General features: G+C 49.8%; 2 protein-coding genes across 8 annotated transcripts in view; one reads left to right on the top strand and one right to left on the bottom strand.

The window, feature by feature from the left end:
- The window catches only part of GGCT (gamma-glutamylcyclotransferase), a 1,150,694-nt gene that overhangs the window by 582,510 nt on the left and 552,646 nt on the right, over positions 1-15,538 (bottom strand). The gene's annotated exons all lie outside the window — the stretch shown is intronic.
- The window catches only part of ADCYAP1R1 (ADCYAP receptor type I), a 59,246-nt gene that overhangs the window by 37,567 nt on the left and 6,141 nt on the right, over positions 1-15,538 (top strand). For 3 of the 7 annotated variants that reach the window (XM_050783229.1, XM_050783232.1, XM_050783231.1), the window contains 4 exons: positions 2,860-2,951; positions 10,388-10,471; positions 13,492-13,621; positions 15,125-15,166. In XM_050783229.1, coding sequence (XP_050639186.1) covers positions 2,860-2,951; positions 10,388-10,471; positions 13,492-13,621; positions 15,125-15,166 — 348 coding nt within the window. Of the gene's footprint in view, positions 1-2,859; positions 2,952-5,964; positions 6,049-10,387; positions 10,472-13,491; positions 13,622-15,124; positions 15,167-15,538 lie in introns of all 7 variants that reach the window. The other 4 variants (XM_050783233.1, XM_050783234.1, XM_050783230.1 and 1 more) reach the window with 3 other exon arrangements.

A 15,538-nucleotide genomic window follows, 5' to 3' on the forward strand; every position in this document is an offset into this window, starting at 1 on the left:
GGGTGGGTTTTTGGGGTAAAACCTTTATTAACATGATCTGTTTATTCTTTTACTGTATTGCTAAATTTTGTTTTTTAATACTTTGTTTAAAGTTTTTGGCATTGTTCATAAAATTCTGCGGTCTTAGGTACACATGTGTGTATCTGTGTGTTTTCTCTCCTCATTCTGTTTTCGTAGCAAAATTTTGTTAGCCTCATAGGTAATCCTGAAGGTTTTGTTTTGTTTTGTTTTTTAATTTGCCTTGAAACAATTAAGCAGTATGTAAATTACATCTTTCTTAATGTTATTCTGGAACTGGTCTATAAAATTATCTAGACCTGGTACCTTTTAATGCATACACCTTTAACTACTTTTTAATTTCTTCTGAGGTTATTGTTCTACTTAGATTTTCTATTTCTTCTTAAGTTGATTTTGTTAATATTTGTTTCCTCATTTTGTTCACTTTTCTCTCATCATTTAAAATATTGTGTGTTTATTGTCTTGCCATCTTTCTCATTCCTAAATTTGTTTAATTATATTTTTTCCTTTTTCATTGACTAACACATACAGTTAGCAGTATTACTAAGTACCAGGTATTGATTTTTTTTCGCTTTTTAAAAAATAATTTCAACTTTTATTTTAGATCCAGGGAATACACGTGCAGGTTTGTTACATAGGTATATCACATGATGTTGAAGTTACAGGTACAGTTGATCCCATCACCCAGGTAGTCAGCATAGTACCCAATAGTTAGTTTTTAGACCCTTGCCCCCCATCCTCCCTTGCTGTCTAGTAGTTCCCAGTGTCCATTGTTGCTGTCTTTATGTCCATGAGTACCCAATGTTTAACTCCCACTTCTAAGTGAGAACATGTGGTATTTGGTTTTCTGTTTCTGTGTTAATTCACTTAGGATAATGGCCTCCAGCTGCATCTATGTTGCTGTAAAGGTTGTGTCTACATTCTTTTTATGGCTATGTAGTAGTCCATGGTATATATGTGCCACATTTTCTTTATCCGGTCCACTGTTGATGGGCACCTAGGTGGATCCCATGTCTTTGCTATCGTGAATAGTGTTGTGATGAACAAACCAATGCATGTGTCTTTTTTGTAGAATGATATATTTTCCTTTGGGCATATAGTCAGTAATGGGATTGCTGGGTCTAATGATGGTTTTAAGTTCTTTGAGAAATCTCCAAACTGCTTTCCATGATGGCTGAATTAATTTACATTCCCACCAACAGTGTTTCCATACTCCCTTTTCTCTGCCTCCTCCCCAGCATCTGTTGTCTTTTGACTTTTTAGTAATAGCCATTCTGACTGATGTGAGATGGAGTCTCACTGTGGTTTTGATTCTCATTTCTCTGATGATTAGTGATGTCGAGCATTTTTTCATATATTTGCTGGCTGCTTGTACATCTTCTGTTAAGAAGTATCTGTTTATATCTTTTTCCACTTTTTAATAAAAGTATTTGTCTTTTGCTTGTTGAATTGAGTTCCTCATAGATGCTGGATATTAGACCTTTGTTGGATGCATAGTTTGCAAATATATTCTCCCATTCTGTAGGTTGTGTGTTTGCTCTGTTGACAGTTTCTTTTGCTATGAAGTTCTTTAGTTTAATCAGGTCCCACTTGTCAATTTTTGGTTTTGTTGCAATTGCTTTTGAGGAGAAAGCTATAAATTATTTCCCAAGGCCTATGTCCAGAATGGTGGTTCCTAGGTTTTCTTCTAGGACTTTTATAGTTTGAGGTCTTACCTTTAAGTCTTTAATTCATCTTTAGTTAAATTTTGAATATGGTGTAAGGAAGGGGTCCAGTTTCACTCTTCTGCATATGGTGAACCAGCAATCCCAGCATCACTTACTGAATAGGGAATCCTTTCCCCATTGCTTATTTTTGTAAACTTCAGACACTGATCAAACTGGGCATGTAGCAGAGAACAAGATTGACAGAATCCTGCCCTCATGGAACAGGCTTTGTCATTAAATTTATCTGTAAAAACCAACAAACAAGATAAAAGCAAAAATAAAACTTTATTTTTGTTGATCAGTTCTCTTATTTTTTCTTATTTCTTTCTGATAATTTTTTATAATTATTAATTTCTTTCTTATATAAGTTACATTTGTGGTAATCTTTCTAGCTTTTGATTTGAATGCTTAAGTGTTTTCCAGTATTTATTATTTTTTTTAATCAGTTAGTTTTTGGCTCTTCATTTTCTTCTCCAAGGGCTGCTTTGGCTACACCCAAAGGATATTGTGTAGTCCTGTGTAGACCTGTCATTGTGCCTTGTTTCTGTTTCTTTGCTCCCTTTCCTCCTCCTTTGTGACTGTTCACATAGCTTCCTACTTTGTTGAGGAAGCTTTTGTCCCCAGTCTTTATCTGAAGACAATGCTACTATTGCCACTCCCAGGCAGCCCTTTAATTAGCAATGCTTATGGCTGTCCATTCTGGTTCCCCATATTTGATGACTCTGAACTTGGAATTTCTCTAAAGAACAACTCTCACTTCTGCAGTAGCCTTACTTTATCTCTTTTGGGCTGTAGTTTTCCCATCACCCTGATCCTGTTTTCTCTTTCTCTTTTAGAAATGGTTTACTTTTCTGACTTACTCATGATGTCCTTTCCTATTTCCCGTACTTCTATGGAATTCTTTTTCTTCTATTTCTTCCTTCATTTCAATGATACTGTGGGAGGCTGGAGAGAGAAATGCGAGTTATCATGCCGCCATCTTGGATTAAAAGTGTAGATGGGATCTTGACTAGGTGGGGGAGGGTCCTGCTGGAGGAATAATAGCCTATGCTGAGGCAGAGGTATAGAAAGTCTTTGCCAAGAATCATGTTCATTTGCTTTTTTTTTTTTTTTTTTTTTTTTTTTCGCTCCTCAGGTTAACTTTGTGCTTTTTATTGGCATTATCGTCATCCTTGTGCAGAAACTTCAGTCTCCAGACATGGGAGGCAATGAGTCCAGCATCTACTTGTAAGTACCATTGTGTGGATGCCACAGCCATTGCTGACAGCCACGCGGGCCCTGCATTCAGGTCACAGGCAGAAGAAGGCCTGTGCTTTGCTGATAGGGTGACCTAGCATCGGCATTTGCAGATCTTCTTCTGATTAAACAGCCTTTAATATAGTTGCCCTTCCAGCATTAAGCAAACCCAGGAGCTCCTCAGCTGCATGACCATGATATGGATGGGCAGGAAGAGAGAGAGAGGGAGAGGGGGAGAGAGAGAGAGAAAGAGAGAGAGAGAGAGCGAGAGAGAGAGAGAGAGAGAGAGCGCCTGACAGAGAGACTGACTAGGAGTCAAGATGGAAAACACCAGATTTCTTAAGGGAGGTAGGTTCTTGGTTGGTTAGAAGTTGAATTTCCTTTGGGGTTCCTGGTTCTATGGGAAGCTCATGAATACCTTTGATACACTGTTGCCTGATATTCCCACCCCCAGCCCAGACTGTGGAAGTTGCCCAGTTCCCACTAGGGAGTCAGGTGGACACATTTTCACTGGTCTGGGTGTTGGAATGGGGGTACTTTCTTTCCTCCACTGGCCCTCAGGGCAGCTCTACCTCTGCATGTGGTCTTATTTCTTCAACTCCTTCCTTTCTGATGAACATCTGATTGTTTGGGGATTCTTGGGTTAGAGGGCAGCCTCTTACCATAGAGCGTAGGGCTTTCTCCACTTCATGGCCACTTGGTTTGCAAGAAGTATTTCTGCAGTCATGTCCCTAACAGCCTATCTTTGCCTGCCCTCTCCCACTTCTCTATGCCCTGTCTCATTCTGAAATCAGAGCACCTTCTACCTCCCATCTCTGGCCTTGTGAATGGGAGCATGACCAGCTGGGTGTGTGGGGTATGAGGACATTTCTGATGCTGGGGAGGAAGGTTGGTAGTCCCCTGTGGTTGGCTGGGCGGGGTGGATGGGCACACTCTGGTTCTGAGGGCAGTCCCTGGGGTCCGTCTGCTGGTAAGGCAAAAGCCCTATGTGTGGCTTCCTCTGCTCCTTCAGAAGAAAGCAAGTGAGGAGGAGCTGAGGTATCTTCACTAGGTGCGTCACTGGGTGCATGGTACTGCCTTCATCAGAGACTTGGGTCACAACCTTGATGGCTGCCCTGTGGGACAGATGACAAGTGGGACAGTGAGAGATCCCAGTACAGGGCTCCCCTAGGGCCCCCTTCCTCAGTCATTCTTCTAGGGGGAAGAAGCAGGAACTGCTCAGGGACCAAATCCCAGATCCTTCCCTAAGGCTCCTTGAGGCTTCTTTAGGGAGGTGGAGCTTGCTCTTGGTCTGTCAATCTGTTCAGCCTGGGGACCTCCCCATGTGAAACCCTTTCTCAGGGGTGGGGGACTAGCACAGGGCCTGAGGTGTTCAGCCAGGTTTTTTCTGCCTATGCAATGATTACGTCACATTGGAAAAAGTGCTTTTTTTTTTTTTTTTTTTTTTGCTATCCTTTTACTGTTTTTATTTTCATGGTTTGCTAGTTTTTTACCAATTCTTGCTTATATGTGTATATTATGTAGAGGAAAATTATTCATCAATATAAATCATAAAGTCTTAGAGGCCCTGCACTGTGGGGTGGGAGGCCAGCCCTCTGCTACTACAAAACCTGCCCTAGATACATCATTCCTGCCTTCATCTCAAGGATTCGCAAAATAGGGCCCCGCTGCTCGCCTCATCTCCTGTCTAGTGTTGGACACTGCCCTTGTGTCTGGCCTCAGTTTCTCCTGCTTGGGTGTGGATCTGGTCACACACTAACAGTTGTCTCCCATATTTGAAGCTGGCAGGGAGCTAAGTCAACCTCATCTCTCATTTGAGCTCTAGTGGTCTTGATTTCCTCCCCTTCCTGGTAGGATTTGTTCTTCTACTGAGGGCCCCCAGCCTCTTCTCTGTGGGGTCCTCTCAGCTTTCCATACTAAATAGGATACCCTACTGAACCCTGAACACACTTTGCCAGTTCAGACATTCTGCTTTGGGCAGCAAGAATCCCCAGGGCCTGGTGGGAAAGAAGTGTGAGCCAAGGTTTCAGGTTCTCCACACACAGGAGCCTTGAGTCTTGTTAGGTCTTCCTAATGCATAGATAAGGGCTACTTGTAATTAGCACATGGTTTATACATTTAAGTACTCTATTAATCTGGGACATTTAAAGATCCAGCTAGTTGGTTTGCTTCTGGCATTAAAAACAAATCGCTTTGCAATCTCAGCAAATCCTTTTTTTTTTTTTTTTTTTTTTTTTTTTTTTAGAGAAAGCCAAACCTCTGCTAGTCTTGAGTGCCCATGATTAAAAACTCAGATGGATGAAGTCTGTGAGCCAAGTGGGAGTGCCCACAGAGGACAGGGGATCAGCTTGATCCCATTCTGTCCAGCAGCATGTTTGAGTGACAGGGGCAAGGAGACCCTGTCGGCCAATGTGAGTAGTAATCCAATTGACCACACTGCTAAGAGCTGTAGGTCACTTGGAAATACTCACGACCACATCCATGCACATTTAACACCCGCAAACATCCAGCGAATCTGGTGGAATAGGTAAGCCACTGTCAAATAGAATCACCATGTTACAGCTGAGGGAACTAGTTATCAGTGAAGTGACATGAATCTAGGAGGAAGGAGGATGCCATGGCTATGGTTCGGGCAGGCCTTTCACCCCAAGCTTGACAGCACCATCATCCCTGTCCTCAAGGAATGCACAGATGAAAAGATAGCATTAAACAAGTGTACAAAATTAGGCTTCCTGGAAGAAGAGGCCCCTGGTGGGTTCTAGCCTGTGTGAAAGCCCCCTCAGCCCAGAGTGCTTGGCAGAGCTGGCTTGGAGCTGGGAGGTGTCTGCACTGGGAGGAGGGGAGAATGCCAGACTCAGGGGAGGTGAGAGGGCAGGGATTGAGGGGAGAGGGAGATTCCAGGGCTGTGCCGGAGTCCCCTGGGGTACCAGAGTTATGTGTGGGGCCGCAAAGCCCCTTCAGATCTGCCCACAACAGCTCTCCGGTTTTTTCCTCTTGTTTCCAGAACAAATTTAAGCCCGCGAGTCCCCAAGAAAGCCCAAGAGGACCCCCTGCCTGTGTCCTCAGACCAGCATTCACTCCCTTTCCTGTAGGTTGGTTCCAGCTGCTCAGGTGATAAGGGTTTGTCCTCCATAGACCAAGACGGTGTTCCTGACCCAGCCTCAGAAGCACCTGTTGGGGTCTGGGACCTCTGCAGGGGGACGGTGGCACTGAGCCACTCATCCTCTCTGACTGATGCTCCTGGTAGGATGAGTGCCAGGACTTGGGAAGTGGGCATCAGGGGCTGGGTCAGGGCTCAGCATGTGCTCAGGGTCAACTTGGTCTGGGGCAGGGGTGAGGAGGGTTAGGGCTTAGCCCTCAACGGGGGTTGGCACTCAGCCTCAGGTAGGTCAGGGTTAGCTGGAGTTGACCTCTGTGAGCAGGTAACTGGTTCAGAAAGGGGAGAGGTGAGGCTTCCAGGGTAGACATTAACTGTTCGGGGAGAGCCTCCGCCCCCTGCCTTGAAGTGAGCGGCTTAATTCCAGGGGCCTCCTCCCTGGAAGACAAGCATTGGAAGCTGCAGCTTAGGTGGAGGAGGGAAAACCCATCTGTACTCCTATGGGGTCTCTTTGGCCCCACTGGGGAGGATGCACACATCTCTGGAGATGGCTGTGCCGGGGCCAGGCATAAGTGCAGCCAGGCAGCTTTCAGTCTAGGGGCTTCCTCCATAGCCAGAGCCTTCCAGCTCACACAGCCTCCATCTTCCACTTCCATAGCACCTCCTCCCCTGCCGAGGAGCACCCGATCCTCAAAGTTCATGTTAGGGGCCGGCAGCAGGGAATTGTTACCCTCATTTTGCAGACAGAGAAACTGAGGTCCAGAGAAGGAAAATGGCATCACCTAAGATGACCCAGCAGTCAGTGGCTGAGCAAAATCCTGAGCTAGGGTGCCCAGACTTCCCAACTGGGACCCCTCTGGGCTGGCCGGGAGTGTGGAGGGGTGGCTCGTCCTTGTGGTTGGGGAGGAGGTGGTGGTGGGTAGGAAGTTCCCAGGATCTGTGAGCTGTGCTGCTAGTGGGGTGCCAGTGTGGTAGGTAGTACTTCTGGGACTGGGCAGGGCTCTGGGGGTGGCATAGCATCTTAGTATCAGGAGAGACCCTATGGAGTGTGTTCAGCTTAGTCCACCACATTCTGTGGACCGCCAAGTGGCCAGCACCACATTGATCCCTAGGACTGCAGACGTGAAGAAGAAAGGGATGCTGCCTGCAAAGGGCTCCCTGCAGGTGTCTCTGTCTAGCGTTTCTCTGGGTGTTTCCCAGGGCTGTAGCCCAGCCAGCCTTGCACACAACAGCTGCGGAAGCATTTCTGGAGTTTGGCCCTCATAGAAACTGTGTGCTGGATCCCTGGCTGACAGATGTGAGTGCCGAGACATGGAAATGGCTGTGACCTTCCTGCGGACACACAGTGAAGCTGTGGCGGAGCCAGTCCTGGAGGCCAAGGCTCTCTGACTGGCAGACGTGGGGGTGGGTCCTGCACCTGTGATAGGGTCTCCCACTTTCTGAGTCAGGCTGCTCTGTTCTCCAGACAGCCCCACCCAACACCCTTGCCTGAGCTTTTAGTCTCTTTTGGATCCAACTCAGAGTTTATCGCATCAGCCAGTCTAGGTTCATCTCTTCTTCCTGACTTAATTTATTTTCCCTTTTCCCTAACTGTGACTTTTCAGAGATTCTGACATCTTTCTGTCTCCCGCCCCATCTCTGGCTTTCCTGCACTGTTTGTTCTTTTTCTTTTCCATGAGTCCTTTTGGGCAGAGCCATTGAAGGTTTGGGGAGAGACTTTTCCTTAGACTCGTCTCCTTTAAGAGCCCTCCAGGGTCAGTCCTCCCCCAAGCTGCTCCTTGATCTGCCCTCCCTGACCCCCATCAGTGCCACACAACTTCGCCAGGTGCAGAGTTTCCCAGGAACTTGTCACTAAATGGTCTTTGGAATACTTTCAAAGAAACCTTAACAAAATCGGAGAAGTCTATGTTTACCATAGAAACATCTAGGGTCCAAGAGGGACAGGAACAATCTTGAAGCTAAAGAAAGCAGAACTACAGAGGAGAAATTCAGAATTTGGGGTGAAGGTTTAAGGTTGGCATGTAGGAAGCAACAGCTGAAGTTAGGGGGGTCTCCTGGATCCTGATTTCTGTGGTTTACCCAAGCCAAGGTTGAGGGGTCACTGGCCATAGGAGAGAATAACCAATTATTATTATTTTGAGGCAGAGTCTTGCTCTGTTGCCCAGGCTGAAGTGCAGTGGCGTGTTCTCGGCTTACTGCAACCTCTGCCTCCTGGCTTCAAGTGATTCTCCTGCCTCAGCGTCCCAAGTAGCTGGGACTACAAGCACCTGCCACCACGCCTGGCTAATTTTTTGTATTTAAGTAGAGACGGGGTCTCACCATGTTGCCCAGGCTAGTCTCAAACTCCTGAACTCAGGCAATCCACCTGCCTCAGCCTCCCAAAGTGTTGGGATTACAGGTGTGAGACACTGAGCCCAGCCTGAGACTAACCAACTTTTCAGCTAGGGCAAGGTACATAATAAATTTGAAGAATAGAATAGGTACCATTTCTGTATACCCAGTTAAGCTCTTTTAATTGAGAAAAACATACTTATTTGAGTCTGTCTCTTTGTATGTGTGCGAATAGACCTTTGACATTCATTGAGGAATCATGAAGAAGCTTCTCAGGTAGATGAATACCTCCTAACAGTGCTTCTCAAGCTTTGGCATGCATGTGGATCTCCCAGGGATCTAGTTAAAGTGCAGATTCTGACCACAGGTCTGAGGTGGCACCTAGGATTCTGCGTGTCTAAGAAGCTCTCAGGGGGTGTTGGTGTTGATGGTCTGGGGGTGGCAGTCTGAGTAGCAAAGCATCAAACCAAACCTCAGCATTCCTCTTCTGAAAAAGGGGATCTGTAGTTCCCACCTCGCAGTGTAGTGTGAATTGAATGGTGCTGTTTATTGAATGGGAACCCCAAATCCATTATGCACAGATGTCGGGGGAACCTGGGCTTGCCCCATCTTGGAAGTGTGTGACACAAATTCTGGCCTCAGCGAAATGACACGTCACCACCTGTCAGGTACCTTCAGGCTTACTCTTAAAGAACTGGAATCACACAAGGCAGATCCTGAATGCTAAGGGTGTGGTCTCTGTAGCTGTCCTCATTTGCATCAGGTCCAATCTGATTTATTAATTCACTGACCAGCCCCAGGAGCCTCAGAGCCGTGTGGTACCTGAGGAGAGTTAACGAAGTAGCAACCCTTCTGCAATCTGAGAAGATGATACAGCTCATCATCTATCTCTGACACATCTGTGAGAGAAGGGGAAAGTGTTCATGGCTTGTGTCAGCCCAAGTCCAAGCAGGACCATACTGGAGACACAGAGAATCAGCCTGAGACGTCCCTGAGGAGACAGAAGTCCTGGGTCCACCCAGGAGAGTGTAGAGCGAGATTGCAGCCTGGGCCCCCCTCCTTGAAGTGGTTTGTTTCTGAAAGCCATGGGCCCATGCCCAAAGGCGCTCCTCTCAGTCTTCAGCCCCTGCCCATTGAACTTTTGTCAAGAAGTCCAGCCCAGCACTGTCCCTGAGAACTCCCTGCAGTGATGGGCATGTCCTATGTCTGTGCTGTCCGATATGATAACCGCTAGATCCATGTGGCTGTTGAGCCCTTAAAATGTGACCAGAAAAACTGAGGATGTGGGTTTTTAATTTGATTAATTTAAATTCAAATAGCCACATATGGGTAGTGGCTGTCGTATTGGAATAGTTTAGGTCTGGATGAATTAACAATCCATTCAATCTGACTTACCTCTGTCCCCTGTGTATGTGCTGATTCTGAGTTGCTGGGGGGCTCAGAGGGAGGAAGCTATGGACCAGAGGAGAGGGAGAGGGTAGAGGGGAAAGACCAGTGGACGGACACCCCAGTTGACCTTCACAGCCAAGCCTAGAACTGGCCTGATTAGAGGCTCAGGTTGCCTGTGCTAGGCAGTGCAGAAGGTCCGCAGCGTGAGTTTCCAACTCTTGTCTTGTTGAGTGGGACCTCGACGAGGCTGGGCTCTTAAGCTTGGAGCCAACTCTGGAGGCAGCCCTGACTCCCTGTGTGAGACCTAGCCCAGGCCACCTTCCGGATACACACACCCTCTAAGCCCACCCACCTATCAGTGGTCCCAGTGTGAGTGTGAGTGCGTGCGCGCGTGTGTGTGTGCGGCCATGCACACTCATGTCCACATATAGGCGTGCGTTTCTCTGTCCAGAGCTGCCCATGTCTTGGCCCTTGGCTCCCTCATTCTCCTCCATGTGACTGCCCTGGCCCTGTCTCCATACCCTCTTCTTTTCTGCCTAACCTGTAAACTGAGTTTCTTCGCTGCCTGGTGCCCCCCAGCTGACAGAAGTGCTAATCTTGTCACACCCAGCAGCTGCGTGCAGAAATGCTACTGCAAGCCACAGCGGGCTCAGCAGCACTCTTGCAGGATGTCAGAACTGTCCACCATTACTCTGTAAGTGTGCGTGGCCGACGCTGTGGCCAGGAATCCTGGAGGGGTGGGGGACGCATGCTGCCACTGCCGCTGCTGGAGGAGAGTGGAGAGCCAGCCTGTGCCTCCCAGGCCAAACCCATTCCTGGCTGTTGCATGTTGGTGTCTGTGTGTCTTGTGAGTTCTCTGCAGCCTCATGGTCATGGGGTGGGTGTGCAGGGCATGGGGATGGATCTACGGCCATTGTGAGTGCTTCCTGAGGAGGCAGCACCCCATGTTCTCTGCTGCTGCTGCCTGGTGTGTGGCCTTCCTCAGTCCCCACCTTCTCTGAGCTTCAGTGTTTTCAACTGCAAAATTATTTCCAAGAGTCTCAGAGCCTGAGTTCATATAGACCTTCCCCTGCACAGGGCAGGGAACTCCACTCCAGTGTCCATAGCACTTTGTGTGTGAGTCAGCATTAACTCACTTAATCCCCTCAAGAACTCTGTGAGCTGGGTCCTTGTATCATCACCATTTTACAGATGAGAAAACTGAAGTGCTGAGAGATTAAGTCACTCACTCAAGGACCGCTAATTGGCAGAGGGAGGATTTGAACCCAGGGAATCCTAAGCACTTTGCCCCAGGGAGTCTCTGGCTGGAATATCAGACTCAATTTGGACATTCCTTTTACTCAGGGTACCATTGTCCCCCTGGGCAGCCCACTGTAATTTGGGCATCTCTGATGCCCTTCTTGGTATTTTAGGACTCTTCTGCCCATTGCTGGCTCCTCAGGGCAGGAGGACAGAGGCTTAGTCCCCATGTCATTATGGGTAGTGGCTCACATCATATGTTTCTGTCTCGAGACCTCGGTTAGCTTAGAAGCACAGTCCCAGAACGCTGGGCTCTAGAGACCCCTTGTCTGTGCCTATTGCCCCATTTGCCAAAGTGGCCACTGGGATGCCCTGGCTCCTCAGCAGAAGTCCCTGACTGTTCTGGGGCTGCTGTAGGGCTGACGGGGAGGGAAGGTGTTGCCCTTGGACTGTGCTGTGGAATGCCCTCACTACTATCACTGCACCCACCTTGGGGCTGGGAAAGGCCTGAAGCGTCACTGTTTCTCACACTCTGAATCCGTCCCATGTAATGCCACCACGGAAGCTGGAGAGATTTGACTTCTTGGTTTCCGGGGCCCTTTTCAGACTACAGGGACAGGTACTTGGAAATGGTCCCACCTGTGGGGATGGAGACCAGGAGGAGGAAGGCAGGGGCCACAGGCATGTTCTGGGGCCAGCTTCCTTTCCTGGACTCCTTCAATAGACATCTTTTTAAAAGTAGCCCCTATAGGTAGGGCCACAGAGGAATCCCCAAGACATCCGTGTCCCGTGTTTCTGGCCATTTTCCTCTGCATTCTTGACTTTCATTCCTTCTACAAGCACCCCCTGTTGCCTTCCGGTGCCAGGCATGGATAACCAGAGATGAACAAGACCCGAGCGCCCAAGAGATAATTGTTTTGAGGATGCTGAGGCTCTCATTCTAGGCCTGTGTGCCACATGGATTTCTTCATGGAACAGGCATTTTCCCAGTGTCAGCTCCCTGCCCCAGATAAATGAGGCACCACTCCCACCTTCAGGGAGTCACAGTCAAAGACAGACAGATAAGAGGAAGGCTGGAAGGATGGACCGGTCAGGATTACATCTGGGCTCAGCAGGAACCTGCTCGGATCCTGTTGGCCCTTGTCTGTGAGCAGGGTGGGAAGGGGTGGGCACCCACACTCACGGTCCTCTTCCTTTCCGGGCTGAGCTTCCTCTGCCTGAAGATCTCCTCAGGCTGCTCCTCCTCCCACTGTGTCTCCTCCTTCCTTCCTTCCTTCTCCTCTCTTAGTGTAAGCTAGGAAGTCAAGGGCCTCACACAGACTCCAAGAGTTCGGCTTCTCTAGAGATCTGGAGCTCCCATGTTCAACAGAACGTTCTCTCCCAGAAAGGCTGGATGAGGGAGAGAGGAACACGTGGTATATTTGCCCCAAATCAAATGACTGCTTCATGCCTGCTGTCCACCCCAGGGGACTTAGCTCTGCCGGGAGCTGGGGAGGCTGATTCTCTGGAGGAGCCGGGCCGGATGCAGATGTGGGGGAGGCTGCATCTGCAGGGCAGAGCTGGACTCTCTGGGGAGACCCACGGGGAGCCAGTGTGCCCACTCTGGGGGAACCCTTGGGAGCACCCCCCATAGAGCAGGACCCACAAGTGCACATGGTCCCAGTGTCCTAGCTGTGGGCTTCTGTGGCCCTGTGCCTTCAGAACGGAGCCCCACCCTGCTGTCAGCCTAGGGCCAGAGGCAGGCAGGGGAACCCCGGGAGAGCTGCCTCAGGAAGCACTGCAGTCCTCCAGCCCTTCCTCCCCTGCCTGGCCCACTTCAGAGCATTCTCCTCCACCTTTGACTCAGTTTCCCAGCAGCAGGTTCCTCCTGCACACTTGGAGATTGCCGATGCCCAGGGTCAGTAAGTTCCCCCTAGAATCCCTCCCGAGTTTCTTCCTCTGTGGTTCCCTCACTGAGCCTTCCCTCCCTCCCTGTCATCAGCACCTCCCCATCACTTGGTGAGTGTCCGGGCTAGCCCTAGACTCTGAAAAGCCAACTGTCTCTGTGGCCCGTCGAGAACTGCTTCTTTCAGGCACAAAGAGCTTTCTTCCGGAACGGGAGAGCGGCTGCTCTGCCTGAGGACCCAGCATTTCCCTCAAGCTTCTCAGTCTGATCCCTGTGTTTTGCCCTGACTTTGCTTTTCCCGAGGGTTTTGCACATCTCCCACGGGCTCCCTGTAAATCGTGTGCACATTTTTAGTGGCTGAACAGGCTACTGACTGGGTGCCCTGCAGACTGGGGATGTCTCCCCACAATGTCCTAGAGAGTCCTGGCAGCCCAGGCCACTTGCACTGGGAGAGAATGCTGAGGGGTCTGTGGACACGGGCCCCGGCTCGGAGGGAGAATAAGGGACTGGGGCTGAGTTCTCTGCCCTCCGTGGCTCTGGCCCTGAGCCCTGGAAGTCCCCAGCGCAGATGTTTTGCTTTCTCCCGACAGGCGGCTGGCCCGGTCCACCCTGCTGCTCATCCCACTATTCGGAATCCACTACACGGTATTCGCCTTCTCCCCAGAGAACGTCAGCAAAAGGGAAAGACTCGTGTTTGAGCTGGGGCTGGGCTCCTTCCAGGTAGGTGTGGCGCGTGGGGAGGGCAGAACTCACTGGGAGCCAGTTGCTCACCGGCAGGTGGTGCTGGAGGCTCTTTAACCTAGACTGTGAAATGAGTACTAGAGTAGAGGTGATGAGGGAGCCCTGTCTGCTGTCTACACTCAGGGCTTCTGTAAGAAGACACACTGGTGTCTGCCCATCACTGCATCTGAGTATCCTGAACCAGTTGCCCCCAATCCTGGCCCCCACCCTGGGTGACCTGAGATGGCACCTCCCAGCAGCCTGGGGTGCAGGGTGGAGTGTCCTCAAGAGCCCAGTGTGTCCACATCCTGACTTCAGCTTTCTAGGCCATGTACCCCTTGAGTTCTGTCTTACCCACCTCTAGGTCCCCAGCACAGGGCCTGGCCGCAGAGAGCCCAGTGAGCTGCACAAGTGCACGAGCAAACAGGCATGAGTGAGTGAGGGGATGAGAGGGCGAACAGAATGCTGCCTCTGTGCCTGGAGGAAGGACTGGATGGACTGGAAATGAGTAAGGGGCTAGGCGAATCACGGTGAGGAAATAAGCAGGCAGGAGCAGCAGTGGGCGGACGTAGGCAGGGGCAGCTCTGGAGTGTCTGGGGATAGAGTGCCTCTCCCTAAGCCAGCTGTTTGAATTAGGATTTGATCTTGATGGTCAGAAAGTTACTCTCCAGATCTGACTTGATCTCCTCCACCATTTTACTTCAAGGCCGTTTAACCTGGCCCAGGTTCTTAGTCTAGTGAGACTGACCACGGGTCTCATCTGAGACTGGCCTCATAGGCTCATAGACAAAGCCCTGGCCCAGGAGTCAGAGCCCAGGGCTCCTGTCTCTGTGCTCGCTGACCAGTTCTGGGGTCCTTGAGCTATCATTCTTCCAATACCTCCAAGCGACAGCACAGGGCACAGGGATTGCAAGGAACTAATTTGCAGCATTCAAGAAAATGCTCCTGCTTTTTCAGTGTAGGTTTAAAGAATATATAGAGAATAACTAAGTGCATATGCTGTGCCAAGTACTTACTCTGCGTGGTGTTCCGCATTGCTGTGTATGACAGTATCTGGCCCAGGGAGGGCAGATTGGGAAGATGGCCCAGGGAGGGCAGATGGTGGACAAGGATGGCACAGGTCTATTCTGTCCTGGAGGGGTCCTACCCTCAGAAGCCTGCAGGCTGGTTAGGAGCCAAGAGAAATTCTAGGGCATTTAGGGAAGGCTTCTTATAGGAAGTGGGGTAAAGCTGGCCTTTGGGAATGGGAAGGATTTGAACAAGGGAATGTGAGATCCAAAGCTAGAATCTGTGGGATAGGACTTGCCCACCAGCCACGTGGCCTCATGGGTGTGCCCATCTTGGTAGAGTAGAACTGTCCCATCTTACCCCAGATCCCTGGGCAGGTGCCCCCATCCAGATTATGGTGTATTTCTGCTTCCTAGAGTCACCCCCTCCATGCCCCACACAGCATTTCAGAAAGTCCTTTGCTAGCATCCTCAGGCTTACTTTCTCTATTCGCAGGGCTTTGTGGTGGCTGTTCTCTACTGTTTTCTGAATGGCGAGGTAAGACCTTGGCCCTCTGGCTTCTTGGCAGTGGAAGTGGGGCTTTCTGGGAAGCAGACAGGGGAGCCACCTGTCGGCCACATGGGACTGACTCCCCAGAGGGGACTCTGCCAGGTTCCCAGCACTGAGAGGAGGGGCTGGTCACAGAGCTCCTGGCATTGTGTGGTGCCAGGACCTCCTGATACCCACACCCTGTGCTGGAATCTGTCCCACTTTGCTAGCCATGCAGCTAAGGCCCCACCTGAAGAGCAAAGCTCCTGGTAAAAGCGTCAGCTCTGCTGTGCGCAGATCTCCCTGGGAGGGTCCTCTCCATAAGACACTCCATGGTGAGGAGGAATTGACAATAAGGAAGGCTGGGGCACAGGGCATAGG

This window comes from Macaca thibetana, chromosome 3 (genome assembly GCF_024542745.1).
Source record: "Macaca thibetana thibetana isolate TM-01 chromosome 3, ASM2454274v1, whole genome shotgun sequence".
NCBI lineage: Eukaryota > Metazoa > Chordata > Mammalia > Primates > Cercopithecidae > Macaca > Macaca thibetana.